General features: G+C 41.0%; 1 protein-coding gene across 1 annotated transcript in view; it reads left to right on the top strand.

Annotated features, from left to right (window-relative positions):
* col4a1 (collagen, type IV, alpha 1) overlaps positions 1-19,848 on the top strand; it is a 43,819-nt gene that overhangs the window by 21,449 nt on the left and 2,522 nt on the right. Inside the window, exons 2-46 of the mRNA XM_007555367.2 lie at positions 1,606-1,659; positions 4,536-4,625; positions 5,121-5,165; positions 5,259-5,303; positions 5,492-5,554; positions 5,653-5,706; positions 5,817-5,843; positions 5,927-6,001; positions 6,088-6,150; positions 6,236-6,271; positions 6,352-6,390; positions 7,247-7,336; positions 7,427-7,462; positions 7,570-7,629; positions 7,762-7,797; positions 7,902-7,946; positions 8,059-8,091; positions 8,355-8,415; positions 8,552-8,587; positions 9,489-9,635; positions 9,729-9,812; positions 9,988-10,071; positions 10,729-10,799; positions 10,935-11,126; positions 11,525-11,693; positions 11,772-11,864; positions 12,009-12,113; positions 12,244-12,341; positions 13,195-13,345; positions 13,441-13,554; positions 13,838-14,005; positions 14,645-14,734; positions 14,824-14,976; positions 15,071-15,169; positions 15,268-15,357; positions 15,709-15,848; positions 16,799-16,925; positions 17,032-17,112; positions 17,430-17,528; positions 18,233-18,283; positions 18,376-18,561; positions 18,674-18,807; positions 18,925-18,997; positions 19,460-19,531; positions 19,659-19,787. Of these exons, the coding sequence (XP_007555429.1) occupies positions 1,606-1,659; positions 4,536-4,625; positions 5,121-5,165; positions 5,259-5,303; positions 5,492-5,554; positions 5,653-5,706; positions 5,817-5,843; positions 5,927-6,001; positions 6,088-6,150; positions 6,236-6,271; positions 6,352-6,390; positions 7,247-7,336; positions 7,427-7,462; positions 7,570-7,629; positions 7,762-7,797; positions 7,902-7,946; positions 8,059-8,091; positions 8,355-8,415; positions 8,552-8,587; positions 9,489-9,635; positions 9,729-9,812; positions 9,988-10,071; positions 10,729-10,799; positions 10,935-11,126; positions 11,525-11,693; positions 11,772-11,864; positions 12,009-12,113; positions 12,244-12,341; positions 13,195-13,345; positions 13,441-13,554; positions 13,838-14,005; positions 14,645-14,734; positions 14,824-14,976; positions 15,071-15,169; positions 15,268-15,357; positions 15,709-15,848; positions 16,799-16,925; positions 17,032-17,112; positions 17,430-17,528; positions 18,233-18,283; positions 18,376-18,561; positions 18,674-18,807; positions 18,925-18,997; positions 19,460-19,531; positions 19,659-19,787 (3,988 nt within the window). The remainder of the gene's footprint in view (positions 1-1,605; positions 1,660-4,535; positions 4,626-5,120; positions 5,166-5,258; positions 5,304-5,491; positions 5,555-5,652; positions 5,707-5,816; positions 5,844-5,926; positions 6,002-6,087; positions 6,151-6,235; positions 6,272-6,351; positions 6,391-7,246; positions 7,337-7,426; positions 7,463-7,569; positions 7,630-7,761; positions 7,798-7,901; positions 7,947-8,058; positions 8,092-8,354; positions 8,416-8,551; positions 8,588-9,488; positions 9,636-9,728; positions 9,813-9,987; positions 10,072-10,728; positions 10,800-10,934; positions 11,127-11,524; positions 11,694-11,771; positions 11,865-12,008; positions 12,114-12,243; positions 12,342-13,194; positions 13,346-13,440; positions 13,555-13,837; positions 14,006-14,644; positions 14,735-14,823; positions 14,977-15,070; positions 15,170-15,267; positions 15,358-15,708; positions 15,849-16,798; positions 16,926-17,031; positions 17,113-17,429; positions 17,529-18,232; positions 18,284-18,375; positions 18,562-18,673; positions 18,808-18,924; positions 18,998-19,459; positions 19,532-19,658; positions 19,788-19,848) is intronic.

Below are 19,848 nucleotides of genomic sequence, written 5' to 3'. Positions count from 1 at the left end.
TCAATCTCCGTATGAACTAGTTCTCACATTTAAGCCATTCCTGCCTTTCAGCATTGCAGCCTCTTTATTTACCTGAGGAATTGCGTGATAAGATCCACTTTAAATCTCCTTAAAAATGTGACTCAGATCCCAAATCACTCGGATCTAATCTACGATTCCAAGAGTCATGAACAAGACATGCGTTTTGTGCAGATGTCCTATGAGCCTTTGAGCCGTCAAGATCCAGCTGCTGTTTGGGTTTGTGAAGATGTGTAAAGGACGAAGATGGGGGGGTATCAAAGAAAGCTATTGTTCTTATCTACCTGCAGATTACCGAGATCTGCTTAGAGATCCAGCAGACATTACAGAGTGGGGTGAGGGCGAGGAGCCCCTTGCCACACACTCCAACGTGCAGGCATGTCTGCTCAGTTTGGCTGAGTCTGATCAAACAGCAGGACTTTTTTTTTTTTACTGCTGTGACAGAGTTTTCCATAATAAAGCCCACATGTTCTGCTTTCACACCGTCAGTATTTGTTTCCCCCCTCGCTCTCTCTCTCTCCATCGTGACGTTAGTTTGCTCTGAAGCAGGTGTTTTCTAGGTTGTCCTGTTGGATGACTGGAAAAAACGAAGCAATTAGGTAACCGGAAGCGGGGAGGTGAGATGCGAGTGAGTGAGAAGTGTTTTTAAGGAGCTGGATGTGAGACAACACAAATGTTGTAGGGCACATGCGTGCAGTAAAACAAGGAGAACAAGTGCACTGGGATTGCTGTGGCTCTGCATGCTTTACAGGTCTGCATATTGATTCAATTAGCAGGTATGCTGGACTGCAACAGCAATTATAAGTAACTGAGTTGGAGGTTAAGGTGTGACAAACCATCGGGTGAAATTCTGCATGTTTCCCCAGGTTGGAAAGTCGATGAGTAATCGTTGTTATTATTAGAAGAGCTGTTTATTTGTCTGTTCTGCGTCTGTGAGAACCGGAGAGAGGCAGAAATACGTGTGGTGAGAGGAGCTATGTACTTTTCTTCCCGATCGTGCAGAGCCTCCCTTCGCTCTGACAGCATCTTGGCTGGAAGCCTTACACGTGAGTCTAGCAACAGCTGGAAGAGGGAGAGAAAAAGCAATGTGGAAAGACCGAGCCAAGACAGCACAGGCCAGTTCCCAGGCTCCGGCCTCCGGAGACCACAGAGGGAAGGAAGCGGGGTGGGTGTTGGTGGGCGGTGGAGGGTCCAAACCAGCTGCATTCGAGCCTTTCTGGCTGCATGTAGGTGACTCCTTGCAGGGGCTTCAGTGGTGACAAGGTGAAAAATGAAAGCCACAAGAGATTAAATGAATCAGCCTTTAAATTTAGTGATACATTTCTCACTTTTTAGCTGAAAAGCTCAACAATAAAAAGTTTGGTTCATTTCCTTTCCTCTAGTGATCTCCATATTCTGTGATAGAAAATCTGTATTTAACATAATTAATATGGTTCATTAAATATCTGGCTGAACAAACATATTCCAATCAACAGCAGATCATAAAAGGTAGAAGGTATTCATAACATGCCTCTACTGCCCTCGTGTGGCCAAAATGCGCTTTTTCCTGCAGCGTCAATTTTAATGTCTGTTTCTTTTTATTTCCAGGGTTGTGGAGCTTCATGTGGAAAATGTGACTGCAGTGGAGTGAAGGGAGCCAAGGTGAGACTTTCATGTTTACCTGTTTATTATTGTGGGATTTCACCTGCATGCTTCTTGCAAATTTATTATTATTATCCCTGTGCTTTTTCACATTTTGTCACAACCACAAACTTTAATGTGTTTTACTGCAGTGTGTAACTTTCAAGTGCAAAAACAAATACTATATATGGTCTTAAATATTTTGAGAAATAAGAAACATCTTAAGTCGTTTGCAGTTTCCAACAAGCCGTGGAGGAGACGTGTAAAACAAGCTGCTCTGGTCAGATGAAGAAAAAAAAAAAACTTTGTGAGAGTTTAAGACCAAAGTTGAACTTATAGGTAAACATGCAGTGGGTTTGGACTCGGAACAGAGAGCCAGACGCGAACAGAGATCAGTTTCAATTAGAGCGTGTCGGCTCACACAGCTGGGTTACAGGTCTTAATCCCATCAGATGGAGGGAAGCTTACAGTTACAGACACACAGAGGCCACAACACACCAGTGAGCCGTTCTTCTGTCAGCACGCTGAGATTAGTGATAATCATTAAACAGGAACATAAGAGAAAGGATATCAGCTCAGTAGGTCAGAGGAAGTTTGTTTGAAATACATTTTCCCTCTAGACACTTCTAAGGCGGCTACGGATTTTCCTTTAATTACCTTTGATGAGAGTATTTAGTTCCTGTTGAAAGATGAATATGGAAACAGATCCATAAGCACAGTAAGGGTGTGCTTAATGATCTGTTAATATGTTCCTAATTGTGTTATCATGTTATGTTTATGTTTTATATGCTGTCAGGGTATTAGCCAGAAGTTAGAAAAGTCTACTGATTCAACGTTGTACAAGTTCAGCTGCTTTACTCAGTAACTGAGCTCTTTCTGCTTTAGAGGAGCTGCGCGCTATTGTTGTTTTATCAGATCCCCGCAGAGTGTTTTAGTCTCTTGGCTTTTCAGATTCAAACAACAGTAAAAGCCAAACATCCCTGCACAGAAAATCCTCCCATGGCTTTGTTTTTTGTGGAGTTCAGCCAGTCGCTGTAATCTCAGAGCTCCTCTGTGTTTTTAAATCCCCCGAAAGGCGTTGACGTCCAATTGTTTTTTTTAACAGTGATGTCATTACTTCCTTTTGTTGTACAACTTGTAGTTGCCGTGGTAACACAGAGGTAATCCACATAGGTGTACATGCAATGTTTCTCTTGACTGATGCAAGCCTGGTGTTGTGGGAATCAACCCTAAAATAATAGCTTTACCATATAAGTTTTTCTCTTGCTTTTTTTTTTTTTTTTTTTAATAGTCTTGCCTTAGGATGATGCTGCCATCTAGTGTCTCACAGTGGAATAGCTCTAAGTCAGTTCAGGAGGTCACCATCTGGATAAATCCATCCATCAATTTTCAATACCCATTTATCCTTACATGGATCAGTGAGCGAGATCCAAGGCGCATCCTGAACAGGACTTCACCAGGGCTAAATAATTACCGTATTTTCCGCACTATAAGGCGCACCGGATTATAAGGTGCACCTTCAATGAATGGCCTATTTTAAAACTGTTTTCATATATAAGGCGCACCGCATTATAAGGCACATAGAATAGACGCTACAGTAGAGGCTGGAGTTACGTTATGCATCCACTAGATGGAGCTGCACTGAAGGATGAATGTCTAAAGCCACTTTGTTGACATAAAGAATGTCAACAAAACAGTCCGACTCCGGTAGGCGAGGAGAGCGTTCCACGACTTGGCCGGACGATGGTCACCCTTCTCCATTCGCTCACAGCATGTTCGTGGAGAACGTGGTGCTAAATGACCTGCAGACTACCTGATTCTAGACCAGGGGTGCCCAAACTTTTTGAGAGCAAGATCTACTTTTTCTCTCACCAGCCACCTGAGATCTACCTCATGACACAAAGACATAAAAAATGCAAATTAAACTCTATTGACTAATTTTATATGCGAATATTCATTAGTTATAGCAGAAATAATAAAGTGACAGAAAACCTAACGCATGTCGGCGGCTGCTTACCGTAGTTGCTAGACCTGTTGTGGCTCAATATTGGTCCATATATAAGGCGCACCAAATTATAAGGCGCACTGTCGGCTTTTGAGGAAATTGAAGGTTTTTAGATGCGCCTTATAGCGCGGAAAATAGGGTAAGTAAAAACATACATAAAACAAGACTCTATGAAGAATAGAAGAATTGTGCTTACATTATAAGATAGAGGGAGTTCATAAAGCAAAGCTATATCCTCCATTTTTTTCAGTTGCTTTTCTTCCACTATGCACTTTATTTCATGAATCAGATTCTACTAAATGCATGCAACCACGTCCATTACTTTCAGCTTATTGGAACAATTTGCAATCAGGTTCATTAAGTAGGGAAAACATTCATTTTCTTCTATATTTACATTCTATTAGACCAGATTAAGCTTTTTTTTTCAAACCCTTAAACATATCTGTCTGGAAGAATTAGGTCGAAAATGTTCTCTAAATTCATCAGTGATGTTGCACATTTTTGTAGACAGTGACATGATCCATTCATTTAAATGCTTAATTTAGGGATACAAAGCATTAATTGTGATGATGCAGGTTTTTGTTTCTAAAGGTTTTACAAGTAGTCTCTAAAATTAAACTCTACTGACTATCGCTATGTGTTTGTTACATCCTGTTAACTGTATTTAAAAAGGGAAATAATACTACTTAGACATCTTGTTTTAGAATAAGAAAAATGTGCAAACTCGGGTTCTGACCACCGTTGAATTTGACCCTGAGTGACTGTGAAGTTGCTCTGACTGAAATGTCTGATCTCATTCAATCACGTGTTCTGTGTTTTATCTCCTTTTATTGTGAACAGTGTTTAGTGATGACAACATGCATTTTCTGCTCTCTTGTCATGTTTATCACAGGGTGAGCGTGGATTTCCTGGCCTTCAGGGTAACATGGGATTCCCAGGAATGCAGGGGCACGAGGGCCCTCCTGGCCCAATGGGCCCCAAGGTAGATGAACACGTTCAGTAACACCCATTTAAAAGTAAGCTGCTTGTTTTAGTGTTTTTCTTAAATAGTTGGAAAAGAAAAAGTGGTAAAGTTCACCAAATCTCCAAGACCTGTGCTAAAAATTCATTTATGAAAGAAGCCAAACTTTTGCCAATCTTGTTTTAAAATAACAACGAATATTTTTACAAATCAAAGACCTGTGTTCAAACTGCTCATATTATTATTATTATTATTTAAATTTATTTGCTTATATACGTGTTCTCATTCATACATACTTATAAGTGGGATGCACAGATGTGAATAAACGCAGCATTTTACACTGAATTATTTATGCTGCTTTTATATATATTTTCCTTGTTGTTGTTGCTGTAATAAAACTAATTGCTCATATGGCACATTTTCTTTATATACACATTTTAAAAATTTTTATGGCCAATTTTAGCTCTTAAATAAATAAATATTTTAATACTAATCATTCTATAATTTATTCCACAGGGAGATCTAGGAGCACCTGGAGCTCCGGGACTAAAAGGAGTGCGAGTGAGTAATTAACCATCCGTTATAAAAATGATATTTTCCATAAATACTCCAGCTCTAGTTTTGTATTAATCGGACATGCTCTGTATTTTACAGGGTCCCCCTGGTCTGCCAGGGTTTCCAGGGAACCCAGGACTACCAGTAAGTTCATTTTGTCTGTCAACCTGACCCACATGCTGAAATAATTCAGGGAATTCATGGAAGAACATTTCCATCAGAGGCTTTTATCAACTAAATGTTATACACACGTGTTGTAGTCCACTTTGAATGTTAGATTCATGTGGAGTACTTTTGGTAACTTGATTATTAACTATCAACTAACCACACAGGGCCTCAATGGAAACGACGGTCCGCCAGGCGCACCTGGAATCCCAGGATGCAATGGGACCAAAGTAAGCTACATCTTTTTTCTCCTACACTCTTTGCATGCTTATGTTGTTCTCAAAACTGTTATTTTTTAATTGCTGATGGTCTGATGTCTGTGTTTCAGGGCGAAAGAGGAATGGACGGGCTTAATGGTTTTCCAGGACTTCAAGGGCCGCCCGTAAGCAGCCGGAGCTCTCCTCACCAGAGAACAATTGCCTTAATCACAGACTTAGTTTTTATCGCTGTCTATGCTAATAAGCCTCCTTTATTTCTTCTTCTGTCTTTCAGGGCCTCCCAGGTATGGAAGGAATGAAAGTAAGTTCATAGAGCTTTCATATTTTTACTGTAGATGGTTTCCTAAATCTTCCACTGTAATAACACGCTGATGTCTTTTACAGGGAGATCCTGGTGGTGTGGTCGGGATTATCCCCCTTAAAGGAGACAGAGGGGTACCTGGCTCACCTGGACGACCTGTTAGTACTTCACAGTGTTTGTTTGAGGACTTGCATACCTTAAGCAATGTAATAACGTCCGTCCTCCATTTGTCTCTCTCTCCCAGGGACCACCTGGAATATTTGGACCAATTGGACCTCCAGGACCCAGAGGATACCCAGGATTTAAAGTGAGTCCAAAACAAGTCAAAGCATCAATAAAAACTCAAGACCTCCTGACGGACTCATTTTTAACCTCCTTTAACCGATTCGCAGGGTGATACTGGACCTCCCGGCCCTCCAGGAGAGAAAGTAAGATCAGTCTCCATCTTTCTTCAACGTGGTTGTTTGACTACGTTTTATCAATAACTTTGTTTTTATTTTGTTTCCAGGGTGACAGGTTGGCCTTTGTGAGTGAAAAAGGAGATAAGGTGAGAGCTTTGTAAGAGACACGATTTTAAGATGTATTTATGTTCTTGTGAAGTTTTCCTACATCCATTCTGCAAACATAGTAAGAATATCTTAAGTACAAACAAGTCACTGTAGACCTACCTGAATAAACATTAAAAGCACATTTTTCTTCTTTTTATTCCGCAGTGTTTATCCTCATCAGCAAAATATGTTTAATGATTGAGACGCATGATAGTTGTGCAATGCATTATTTGTATTATTTATTTATTTGTATTACTATGCATTATTTGTACTTAAAGTCGCGTCGTTTAGGGCAGAGTGTGGCACAATGTCAGAGCAGAGATCACACAAGTGGAGGCCAGTTTTATCTGTGGCTCAGTCGAGTCCCAATCTTTGGACATTTGCTTGTTTCCTGTCCGATTACTGCGAATGACAGCCACTATCACCATAAAAGTGTCACTATACATGTGCAGTATTTTTTTTAATATGGTACAACTTATTATTTGTCACAGTCTGAGTCACAGTCTCATTCCAGCAACACTAGCATCCTCACCACAGACTGTTGTTGTCAGGAATGTTGCATGGTGGATTCACCAAACAGAAAAGGATCACAGATTGGGCCCCAAATAAGATAAAAAAACAACAACAAAAAAAAAAAAACCACATCTGAATCTGGTCCGTTTATAGGTGCGTCTCTCTTTACTGTCCGCAACGACTTTCTTAATCTAAATGATTTTCATTTTCCCCTATGTCTAATAAAGCATATTAAGTATTATGTGTTTTATAGGGTATAAATGTAGTTTTTTTTTTATTTTTTATATAAATTAAAATTGCTTTTACCCTTGCCAGTTTTAGTGACTTAGTATGTTTTTGCAGGGTGAACGAGGACTCAGAGGCCCACCTGGGCCCCCTGGACCATCTGAAGAAGCGACAGGACAGACCACAATTCTTGTACCGGGACCACAGGTGCCCATTCATTGCTTCAAATATGAAATTTAAAAAACAGTTTACAATATGTGTTATTAATTATCTTCTGTTCGCTTTATGCTCCCACAGGGGGAGAAAGGACCGAAGGGTGACAGAGGCGAGAAAGTTAGTATTTTATCATCAGGTGACATGGCGTAAGATTTGTAATAGAGAAAGTGTTTTCTCTCATTAATCTTTAATAAAACTCTTGATTTCTTTCCTCTTTTTTTTAGGGCTTCTGTCTCCCTCATCAGAAAGGAATCAAAGGTGAACAAGGCCCTCCTGGACCAAGAGTGAGTTTCTGTCGATCTTATCTACAAAATAGCTCATGACTAAACAAGACATTAATTTATGTTTTGTTCTCCCAGAGGATTTATTTATTATTTTATGGTAAAATTAAACAACAAATTTATGTCTCTGTTTAGGGTAAACCTGGTAAAGATGGAGAGTTTGGAATAAAGGTAATACTTATCTTTTTTTTTCATATCTATCTGCAAAGCTCTCCAACAGGAGCTTTCTTTAATAGTTTTTATCTATAATTAATGTGCAACCTATTCTCCTGCAGGGAGAAAAAGGTTCCTCAGGAGTTCCTGGAGTCCCTGGCTTGTTGGTAACAACTCGAAGCTTATAGGCTTTCATATTCTATTTCTAATTAAAATGACGTTTCATGTATGTTAAACAAATTGACGAAATACAGGCTAATTTTTTTCATCTGGTTTTAGGGCGATAAAGGAGAAAGAGGACCACCGGGTTATGTAAGTAATTCCTCTCATTTGTTTTTTTTTTTTTTTTTTTTTTTTTACATTAAGTATAATAATAATAATAGTAATAATAATTCAATCATTTAGACAGATTCAACGTCAATTACATACAGTAACCAGGACTACTTTAAGCTTTAGACATCTGACACTGATCAATGAAGACCGGAGCAGATGCCAACATGGCTGCTGAATGATCAGTGCTCTTGTAGAAATTTGGTATGAAACGTTGAAAGTCTGATTTAATCTCTCCACTGTAGGCTGAAGGTCCACCTGGCCCTCCTGGCCCACCGGGTCTCCCAGGGATAACGGGAGAAAAGGGTAAAGATATCTTGTTATTTTCTGAAAAATACTTGTGTTTTTAGTTTTAGCATCTTGTTCCACAAGCTTTCAGACACATGTGATCACTCCTAACATCATCTACGGTTTTCATTTATTTCTCATTTCTAACCTTCAGGTTTTCCTGGCCCTCAGGGAGAGGCCGGCCCACCAGGTAAAATATGACTGGTAGACAGTTGTTGTGAGAGCAGTGATGCAGCACTTCATTTGAGTGCATTTTATTTTTCTGATTTTTCTCTAATATTTTGTGTAACTTGGATTGACTCTGTGAAATTAGCTTTAAGCAAACAGGCAGTTCATAATAGGAGCCTATTAAATAATGCAGGATTTCAGATACTTTAAGGAAATCCTGAGATTAGAAAGTTGTTGCTTTGGAGTTTTTAGCATACATGTCACCCTGTTTATGTTAAAGGGGACGTTTTATGTAAAGTTAAAACAGCCCAAAACACCTAGGCGTTTTTTGGTAATAATCTTCAGAATTTAACGTCACAAATCAGAAGGCTCTACCTGTCACCTAGCAACAACAGCGAAGTGAAGCCCAGCCCGTTACCTAGCAACCCTGGCAAAACCCAACTTGTCACCTAGCAGCACAAACAGAGCTGCTGGAAAAGAAAAGTGTTTTGTTATTGACTCCCATCCATAATAAATCACTCGCTGTATTCTTGTTGGTTGAACTTGAGGCTCTTTTTCAAACATGTATAACTGTATAATTTGCATCCATTTTCATCTGCGAGTGTAAAAATTGAGTTGGGGACATGGCCAGTTTATTTGGATTTAAAGTGATGAGGCTCTAAGGATCTTGTTTTGATAGGAACTCAAAATTGGCAGAAATGAGCCTTCTTAGCTAAAATCTCATTAATCTGTTCAAGGAAGCATAACAGGTCACCTTTAAATCATATATTGAGAGGGAGTTTTGGAGACGATAACTGAAATCTTTACCTATAAGGCTAAATTCCCGTCTACTCAAAACCTTGAAGGGAGTAAAAACAAACTTAGGAGTTTGTGAAATGTGTGAAAAGCCTTTTGTTCTCTAATTTTACTTTTGTGCATCGCAGGCCGCCCCGGCAAGGAACGTCATGGAGAACCTGGGATTCAAGGAGAAAGGGGCGAGAAAGGGGACAGAGGCAGAGATGGAGAATCTCTTTCTGGACCACCGGGAAGACCAGGGCCCGTCGGACCGCCGGGACCACCAGGATTAGCACGTAGGTCTAAGTAATGCTTTAATTTACTTGATGGCGCCTCCACAAAATGTTTCGATCATCAAACCCATCAAACGGCATATGTTGCTTTCCTAGCTGACCCTGAAGAGTGTAATATGGAGAGAGGAGACCCTGGTCCACCTGGACCTCCTGGATTATCAGGGGAGGATGGACAAAAAGGTAAGGATAGCAGCAAAGTTACTCCACATCTATTAAAATCAAGAAATAAATGCATTTATCTCTATGAAACAGTATTTATGTGCTTGGTGTCATTCAGCACTCCTGCTGCTTGACTTCATGACCTCATTTAGTCATACCATAGATTATTACATTACGCTGCTTTGCCCAATTCCAGGCGATAAAGGAGACGCTTGTGTTAGATGTGACGGCACCGGTCAACGTGGATTACCTGGCCCTGCAGGCGTTAAAGGAGAGCAAGGTAGGAGTAGTTTGGAGCTGCATCTGCGGGAAGAAAGTAGTTCCACAAAAATGTCCATATTTCAGTATAAAACTTCTGTTTACCATTGAAAATTTGATGAGCATGTAAATTTTATCACACTTAGTAAATATGAACGATCTTGGGAAAAAAAAAATCAAAAATTTCAGTAACTGAATTACACAGATTACATTTAAAGCCTTTATTTCTGTTAATTATAAATATTTTTGCTTACAGCTGATTTGTAGACTAATAAAAAATAGTTTCTAAAAAACATAAATATGGACTTAATGGGAAATATGTTTTATACCTGCTTACAGGTACGTTTAATCTGACAAATGGTCCTCCTCGGAACATCTATTCTAATTTCATGAATATGTTTATACTATATACACACAACGGTTGTCGATTTAGAAACAAAAAGGAGCAGCTATACAGTTATTTTGGTTACTTAGAGCAGCAATATGTGGTCCATCTAAATAAAAATGGTATAAATACACAGACTGTTTTCATATATTACTGCACTTAGCTTTTGTCTAATAGGATGTTTGCGAACTAGTGTCTGACTTTAACTCAGTTCTAAACTTTGTTTTGAGTTTTTCATGTGATGAAGCACATGCTGCGGGACTTTTGAACTCAACATCCTGTTTCATTTGGCAGGACCACCAGGCGCAGTGGGAGGCAAAGGAGAAAAGGGTCGCTCTGGTCCAGCTGGAGAGCCTGGAACACCTGTGAGTATAAAACGGCGTCTGCATGTTGACAACGCAACGGCTGGACAAATCCAAAGAGAGAAGATGGTTCAGAATTAATATTTAAGTGATGTGAGTCTCTAAAACTGATAGCTTGTATACTCTTTTTTTGTGCAGGGTTCTCCAGGATCTCCTGGACTGATGGGGGCTCCTGGTGCTGTAGGGGAACCCGGAGACATTTTCATAGCACCTGGTTACAAAGGGGAGAAAGGTTTTCCTGGACGCCCTGGATTACAGGGACAACCTGGCAGGGAAGGACTGCCAGGGCGAGACGGACTCCCGGGTCAACCGGGCCTCAAAGGAGAACCTGTGAGTGCATTAAAACAGTGAATACACGCCGTTAAATAGTCTCATGAATTCATTCTGCATTAATGGTGCATTAATGGTGATTGTGGTATTCAAGGAGCACAAAATATTCTCACACTTTTTTTTTTTCAAGTTTAAACATTAACAATTAATTTCACAATACCTTAGGTTACTGATGGCAATTTTATTAAAGTAAAATTATAGAACATGACTAGACAAATCATCACAAAGAGAAGAAATCTGTGAAGATTTACAAGACAACCAAAAAGATAGATCATGCACGTCATGAAAATAGAATCTGATAAAGTTTAATTTGGAATTACTTCAAAGAGTTATAGTTTTTTTAATGGCAAAGTATTTCTTAAAAAAATGTTTTATTTCTTTTCTTTTATGTCTTCCAGGCCAAAGAAGGCATTAAAGGTGAACGTGGCCCAGGCGGTGACCCCGGCCACATGGGGCCTCCTGGAGAAAGGGGTCCCCCTGGTCTTCCAGGATTTGGCCGGCCGGGTGATCCAGGAGAGAAAGGCAGTCAGGGACAGCCGGGCCGTCCAGGAGCTCCAGGAATACCTGGTAACCATAGAAACAACCGATGCAGGCCCAACTGTCCAGTTTCTGCAGCGTTTTACTGAACGTCTTACTTTATAACAGGTCTGAAAGGAGAGCCAGGTCAAAGTATTAGCACTCCGGGACCTCCAGGGCAGCCTGGACCGAGGGGAGCTAGTGGCATGCCGGGACTTCAAGGTCAGTGACAGCATCGCCATGATCATCATTCATCTGAAGTCATTCTGTGTCAATGTCAATGTGCTCTCTTCATATTTGAGCCTCGGATTCTAATCCAGTCCCCGATCTTTGTTAAATATATCATGAAAAATGTTTTTCTTACAGGTGACAGAGGTGAACCAGGTTCCCAAGGTCTGCCAGGCTTTCCTGGAGAAAAGGGGGAACAAGGACCGCCTGGAATCGGCTTTCCCGGCCCAGCGGGTGCCAAAGGTGAGTCTCATGACCCGAAAACCAAAAAAAAACAAAAAAACAACAGTACACTAAAAGTATTTGTACTGATCATATCCACTTTGAGACTTTAAAAAGGAGCCCAGGCAAAAAGTGTTGTATGTGTTTGTAGGTATCAGTGGAATCCCTGGAGCCCCAGGACTCCCTGGAGAGCCAGGCAGACCAGGACAGGACGGCTCAACTGGAAAAGCTGGTCCGCCTGGACAAAAAGTGTGTATTTGTCGACATGCGTTTGTGTTGCATCCGGTGCTGTTTGTAAACTCTGGGTAAAGATGTGGACAAGATGGTTTGCTGTAGTAGAAACTCAACCGACATCCTACTTCCAACAATGACATGTTCTCCTGTCTTTCCTCTATTAAAGAATATCAATGAGACCTAAGTTTTGGTGCAGTGTTAAGCCGTAGGAGAAAAAATTAGCTGTAGAATAACAGAAGTTTTTAGGGTGTAACATCTGCCTTAACTGAACGGCTTGTTTTCTCGTTTTCCGCATTTTGAAGGGTGATGAATGGAAATTAGCCTCTTCTTCATGTCGTGTGTTTTACTGCAGGGGTAAAAGTGATGGATTGAAAACTACAAGTTCCTTGACACACACTGAGCAATTAAAAAAAAAAAAAGTGAAGCATCAATTACAAATATTCTTCATTTACATTTATTTTAATAGAGCAGTTTCGGAGGCCAACGATTATGAATAATAACGGAAGTGATTATTCAAAAAAAAAATAAAAAATAAAACACAATATGTACCATTCTGATCAGATTTGAATATTATTTTGGAACTGAATTAATCTAATTAAATGAAAGTAAAGTAGTAGTAAAAAAAAGAAAGGTGCTGAAAGAGATACATTAGACACTAAGTTTATACAGCAAAACATGTGAAAAGGTGAAAGAACTGTGCACTTAACCTAAAAATAAAATCAATCATCCTACAAAAATTGTGCTGTGAAACAATTCACAACTACATCGCCCATATTTTTTTTAATATGAAACAATATTCTTGGAGGTTTTTTTCTTGTTGAGATATAAAATTACTTTTAGATATCTGACAGTTTTCCAAACATTTCAGGGTGAGCCTGGACGGGGTCTTCCAGGACCGAAAGGTGCACAGGGCTTCCAAGGAGTCACCGGTTTTCCTGGAGATAAGGGTGGCAGGGGATTCCCAGGTATTCCCGGCTCAGAAGGACAGACGGGACCTCCAGGACCTCAGGGAGTTAAAGGTAACAAGATGTGGGAACTCTCCAGTTAAACTTCGTGATATTTCGTCAACGCCGTGAACCAACTATGATGAAACTATTTCATCTGATAACAAAAGGTGACGTCGGACCTCCGGGTCCACCCGGTCTGGTCGGCCAACCGGGGGCTCCGGGGAAAGGCTTGCCTGGACCACAAGGACCTCAAGGACCACGTGGAGAAACAGGACCTCACGGTAAGCACAAGTTTAGCACATAGTTTTTGTTCATTGAAGGTATTTTGTCATTTTTGTCAAATGTTTGTTTGAAAAAAAAACAAACGTTTTGTTTGAATTTTTATCTCTGTCAGAGTGAGAGTCTTTATGATGCTGGAAATGCATACTAAAATAAAATCCTTCAAATAAGTTTGCTCCTCTATAAGCCTAAATGTTAGCTTGGAATAGATATCTTCAGCTTTGGATGCATATTTCTGATCTTGAAAAACATAAAGAAAAAAAAAATTGCATATGCTTTCTACAGGGAGAGAAGGTATAAAAGGAGAAAAGGGCTACCCTGGCCCTCCAGGCCTCGATATGCCGGGACCTCAGGGAGACAAAGGAGCCCCTGGCTTCCCAGGAGACCCCGGTACCAAAGGACTGCCGGGTCTGCCGGGTTTACCCGGCCGAGACGGGTCAATCGGGTACCAAGGTGAGAGAATCAACCGGAAGTGCACTCAGAGCTAATAAATACATCTTTTGAAAATGTTATTTTTCCAATTTCTTTATGCAAACATCGGCTTCGCTACGACTTCGTTCTCAAATGTGTATTTGGTGACAGTCACGTCTAGTCTCATGTAAACATTTCTTCCTCTTGGTCTAATCTGTTCGCTTCAAACTCAAATCTGTAAACATCTTTCAGTGTACAACTAGCAGACTGAGTTGTCTCTCGTCAGATTTTTGGCTGGTTTTTATGTGGCTTTAATTGCAGTACCAGCAGTGACCAGCAGGAAGGAACTAGCAGATTTATTAACTCTTCAATTATTAAATGCTAAGTCAAACTGTTTGGATTTTGATATTTCATCTCCAAAACTCTTCACTTTCCTGCCCCCTTCAACTGGCCTTGTGGATTTCCTGGTTTAGCCTAAATGTGCCTGTAGCTTAGCTGTTAAGCTTCTTCGAAATATTAGTTTTTCTTTCAACTAGTAACAACTAGTTACGTAAAATGACTGTTATGATTAAAAACACCAGCTATGATCCTTTTATGTATGTGAAAAGCATCTTCAACTCATTTTAGAATCCGTCGATAGTTGTGGTTTTTCAAGCGTGTGTTTGTCTGTGACTGCTGTAGGTCCCAAAGGTGAAATGGGGGTTATGGGAATTCCAGGAACGCCAGGATTCCCAGGACCGCCCGGGCAACCTGGGTCACCTGGTCTGAGAGGTGAGGCATACGGAATAATGACTCTAAGTGAATTACCGGTGCCTGCTTTGGTTTCCTCAGCAGTAATCCTGTGTGACATTTCATCCTAGGGGATCCTGGTGTCACTGGACCGAGAGGAGAGTCCGGGAAAGAAGGAGAGAAAGGTGAACGGGGAGAGGAGGGTCCGCCAGGTCCTCCAGGAAACCTCACTCAAACTGACATGGAGCACATGAAAGGGGAAAAGGGAGACATTGGAGACCCAGGTATCCACTCGGCAATGGAGGCGTTGATCTTTTGCTGTTTTTTTTTTTTTTTTCTTCTTCTTTTCCTATTTAACGTAAATTCTCCACCGGTAAGGTGAACGTGGTTCTTCCGGAGAGAGGGGCCACCCTGGCGTTCAAGGAGAACAGGGAATGGCTGGCAAAGACGGTGAACCTGGATCGCCTGGCCAGCCAGGTAGCTTAAACCACTCAACTTCACTTCATTTTAATTGCAATAGTTTTGAGATGCGGGTGTCTACATGTGGCTGTTTGTGTTTCGCGTCTGTTTCTCAGGTCAGAAAGGAGATCCCGGCTCTCCCGGAGATCCTGGTACCATGGGGCCTCCGGGGCCAAAAGGCGGCCTGGGGGAGATGGGAATACCAGGTAAGTGCATTGATAAAACACCTCAAATTCATCATGTTTACTTTTGCACAGGTACAGCAGCACCAAAAGTTTCAAGAAATGTTTTAAAGAGACTCCATGATGTTGTAGGACCTTTGAGGCAACCGTCCAGAAGATGCTAAGCATACATTTACATTGATAACCACATTAACATGTACTCATTTGTGAAAAATGTAAATTTTATAAAAAGTTTGACACATCTAAAATCAACTGACATCATTAAATTATAGCGACATGTTGCAAGCAAGAGTCGGCTGCAGCACAGTGAGCTACACTCTACACAAACTAATGCTTCATAAGTCATTTGTTTTACTTTTATGTGTGGTTGTGCAGGTCCAGTTGGTCCTAAAGGTTCCAAAGGAGACATCGGTACACCGGGTCATCCTGGGTTCAGAGGCACAGATGGTGAAAAAGGAGACCCGGGACTACCTGGCGAGCCAGGAATTGGTGTCCCTGGATTTCCAGGAGAGAAGGTAACCCGCCGGATGAAACTGGCAACGCTTCCCAGCATACACTGAGTTCTTTGACGTGACGAGAGTTGATCTGAACAAGCCCAAATTTATCAGCACCAGAGATTGTGGAGATTTTAGGAAAACTTGCTAATATCACCTGACCTCTTTCACACCGTGTCAGGCTACAAGCAAACGTCCATGTATTTTATTGAGATTTTATGTGTTAGACAAAAAAAGTGTAATTCTTAAGTGGAGAAAAACAGGTTGCAGGATTTTTACCATTTCTCACAGAAAATTTTCTGAAAAGTCTAGCGCCTTTTTATTTACACCCTCTCTTACTTTTGCGCCCCAAAATAAACTCCAATGTGACTATTTGACGAAAAAATGTTGCCTATTATATTGACTAGATTCCAACTGTGTGCAGCTGTTCTGTGAAGGCCTCTGCGGCTGTTTTTTAAAGATCAGTGGAGGACAAGCAGCTTCTTGGACATCAATAAACAGAACAGAGATATCAGGCATAAAGCTATGGAGAAGTAACGCAGGGCTAGGTCATATAAGCAATATGCCAGCATTGGAATATTGTTAAATTTGGATTATGGCATAAGAATTGAAAACTTTATTGAGAGGACAGCACCAGAATTTGCTTTAGCATTTTGCCACAATAATCTGGTCAGGTGAAAGAAAAACTGAACTGCTCCAAAACGCTGCGTGGCGGTAAACAAAGCTCAGAGCATGCTTATTTTCCACCAGTTTCAAAAGCAGAATCAAAATACATTTAGCGAACCATAATAGTCACATAACCTCACTGATATGTGTAATAAATTAGTCACAAAGTAAATTTAAAATAATTACGGAAGACGTCTTTGGTCGATCAGATGATCGTTGTAGCTTTTGCACATCTCTGACTACAGCTTGCTTTCGGTTTTACTGCCTGTCTCTCACCAACTCTCCTGATAATTTCACCCTCCCAGGGCAGGACAGGTGAGCCAGGATTCCCAGGATCCCGTGGAGACAAGGGTGAGAAGGGTCATGAGGGAATGCCTGGCATACCCGGCCAGGAGGGACCAAAGGGAGACAAAGGAAGCGTTGGGTACCCAGGTTAGATTTTAGACTGACCTTTTCATCATTTTTATCCACCGGGACCTCTGAAATATTTATTTTTAAAAGTTGTTCTTTCCCTTGTTTGTGTCTTTGCATTCTACAGGTCAGTCAGGCAGGCCGGGCGAGAAGGGCAGTCCTGGACTTCCCGGATCTGCTGGAGAGCCCGGTCGTGAAGGTCGTCCTGGTATGTAGGCTTCCTGTTTCCTCAGCCAGAGAGAGCAGCGGTTATTTAAAATACAATAAGTTATACGAGTTTGATTTGATAAGCCAAATATTTACTTTCATTGTTTGCAGATTTCCTAAGCTAGCCTAAATAATTAAAATATTTTTGCCTGCATTTCCCACTTTTTCATACTTTTCAAATAAAAAAAGGCATTTGTAGGGGTAAATTAGATGTTTTAAGAAAGCACAACATCAAAGCAGATCTGAAGAAAGAGACCGTATCATTGTGAACAGCAGTGAAACAGGTACACTAAATTTACATGTTCTGTTTTTCTTCAGGCGAAGGTGGCCAGCAGGGACCTCCGGGTCCTCGCGGCGATAAGGGCGAGGCTGGACAGGACGGCATCCCTGGATCCTCTGGGGAAAGAGGAGACCCAGGTTAGTTCTTCATTACAGACGTGAAAATAATTGGCTTCACCAGAGCAGAAATATTTCTTGGCTGATTTAAAGAGAGCAGTGGAACAGTTTTCCTTTAACTTTCCCTCTCCTACACATTCAGCTAAAGTTTTATTGAATTTGGTTCTTTGATTACAACTCCTCTGTGAGAAACTTTGAAAATCTTGAGTCATTTTCCTTTGACTTCACATTTATGAAAAAGCAAGTTCCAACTTTAAAGTATTTTTAAACACCTCTCATCACATGACGGTACTTGCACAATAGACGGTACATACAGTCATAGATACTTTACAAGCAGTAAAATATGGCGTTATGTTTTGATGAGCGCAGCAATCTGAAGCTGTAATCTACGATCTGACCACTAGGGGCCGCACCGCAAAGCTTTTGGCTGCTTTTGCTTTGCTTCTCTATAACACCGCCCTGCTCTTGCTGAGCAAAGCACATTTTATATTTTTTAAGACACATTTGACATCCTACCCATTACAAGAATGCCACAATGACATTTTCGCATCAAATTTTTTAAAATGCTTTTTAAAAGAATTTAATTTGTTTTTTTCCTGATAAGCAATTGAACATCTGCAAATATAACTATTACTACTTTGTTCATGTTTTCTTTAACTGAATATTGCCGTTTTTCAACCCACAGAACATTGCATTGACCAAACTATAAATTTTCCGTACTGCAGGTTTACCAGGTGTTGGTGTGCCTGGACCTCCTGGAGCTCTCGGTGAAAGAGGTAACGATATGTCGCCGACTGATTCCCATGATCCCACTGTAACAATCAGCCGACGGCGTTCCACAAGTGCAGCCTATTCTCTCCGTCTCCAGGTGAAAAAGGTGATCCGGGTCTTCCCGGCATGCCTGGTCAATCGGGTGCTCCTGGTATTAAAGGAGAAAAGGGACTTCCAGGATCTCAGGGACCACAGGGGGAGCCAGGAGAGCGAGGTTTTCCCGGCATCTCGCTGGAAGGCCCCAAAGGAGATCAGGGAGCAACAGGACACGTCGGAGCAACAGGTAACCAGAAATTTATGACGTTCTTTGTGTTAGCCATCCTAAAACACTGCACAGTGTTCAGATAGGGGACAATATATTGTGTTGTGTAAAAAAACAAACAAAAAAAAAACAGGAACACCAGGTGCACCAGGACCTGCTGGAGTGCCAGGCAGAGAGGGCCAAAAGGGCGAGAAAGGTGATGCAGGTCGGCCTGGTTATCAGGGAGAGTCGGGACAAAAGGGCGACTCTGGATCTCCTGGATATCCTGTACGTTATCAGACTCTTTTCCTGCTTCTTCTTCTTGCTAAACACTTTACCTGCCTAGAAGACGCCTGCTGCATGACAATAAGAGCTGCTTGATGTGTTTGCATGTACTGGTTCCAGGGGCCACCCGGCCTCCCGGGTATCAACGGGCAGAAGGGCGAGCGAGGATTACCGGGAGTCGCAGGCTTCCCAGGTAAATAAATCCCCACAATGATACCTGAAAGAGCCGAGCTGTAATTCATCCTCTACAGCTTAAATAGCCCAACATCAGTCATTATGCAGAGTTAATGCCACTTAAATTGTGTCCTGTTTAATTGTCCCCCATCTGGTAAAATATATTTCTCAAATGAAGCATGTTACTATTATTAGGCTTTTTTCCTGAGGATTTTCTAGACTTTTGGGGGTCAAATTGTTGTAAATTGAGTTGCGACGCCATCTTCATATTTTGACACAATAATACTGGAGTCACTGATATTTAATCAGAAATCTCTGAGCAATCAACTTGAGTAACATTTACCAGTTAGCTTGTAAATCCTCTTTGGGCCTTCCACAATGGCCAATAAAATGACTTTGGCTAAAAATGCTAAAAAATAATAACGATAATAATAACAACAACTTCGGTCAGTAATATTGTAATAATTTTCACTATATCTAGGCACAAAAGGTACTTTGGGTGACATTGGATTTAAAGGAGAATCGGGTGACAGAGGATTCCCTGGAGAAAAAGGTAACTACAAGCACCTTTAAATGTTTTGATGTTAAAATGTTCTTGATGAGATTTGGGATGTCTTTCATTCGTAACTTTTTTTTTTTTTTTTTTTTCATTCGTAACTTTTTCTTTTTTTTTTGTTCAGGTAATGAAGGCCCCCCTGGTCCACCCGGTCCCAAGATCTTCATCAAAGGAGACACTGGAGTCCCAGGAGATCAGGGTTTCCCTGGACCTCAGGGGCCACCGGGACTTCCTGGGCAGAAAGGAGAGCAAGGTGAGCTCTTCTCTGTCCTACTGCAGCATCGTCATGTTCCGGGGTCCTCTCGTTATAGTTT

Source organism: Poecilia formosa, unplaced genomic scaffold, assembly GCF_000485575.1.
Source record: "Poecilia formosa unplaced genomic scaffold, Poecilia_formosa-5.1.2 Scaffold70, whole genome shotgun sequence".
Taxonomy (NCBI): domain Eukaryota; kingdom Metazoa; phylum Chordata; class Actinopteri; order Cyprinodontiformes; family Poeciliidae; genus Poecilia; species Poecilia formosa.
This window is presented reverse-complemented; position numbering and strand designations above follow the sequence as displayed.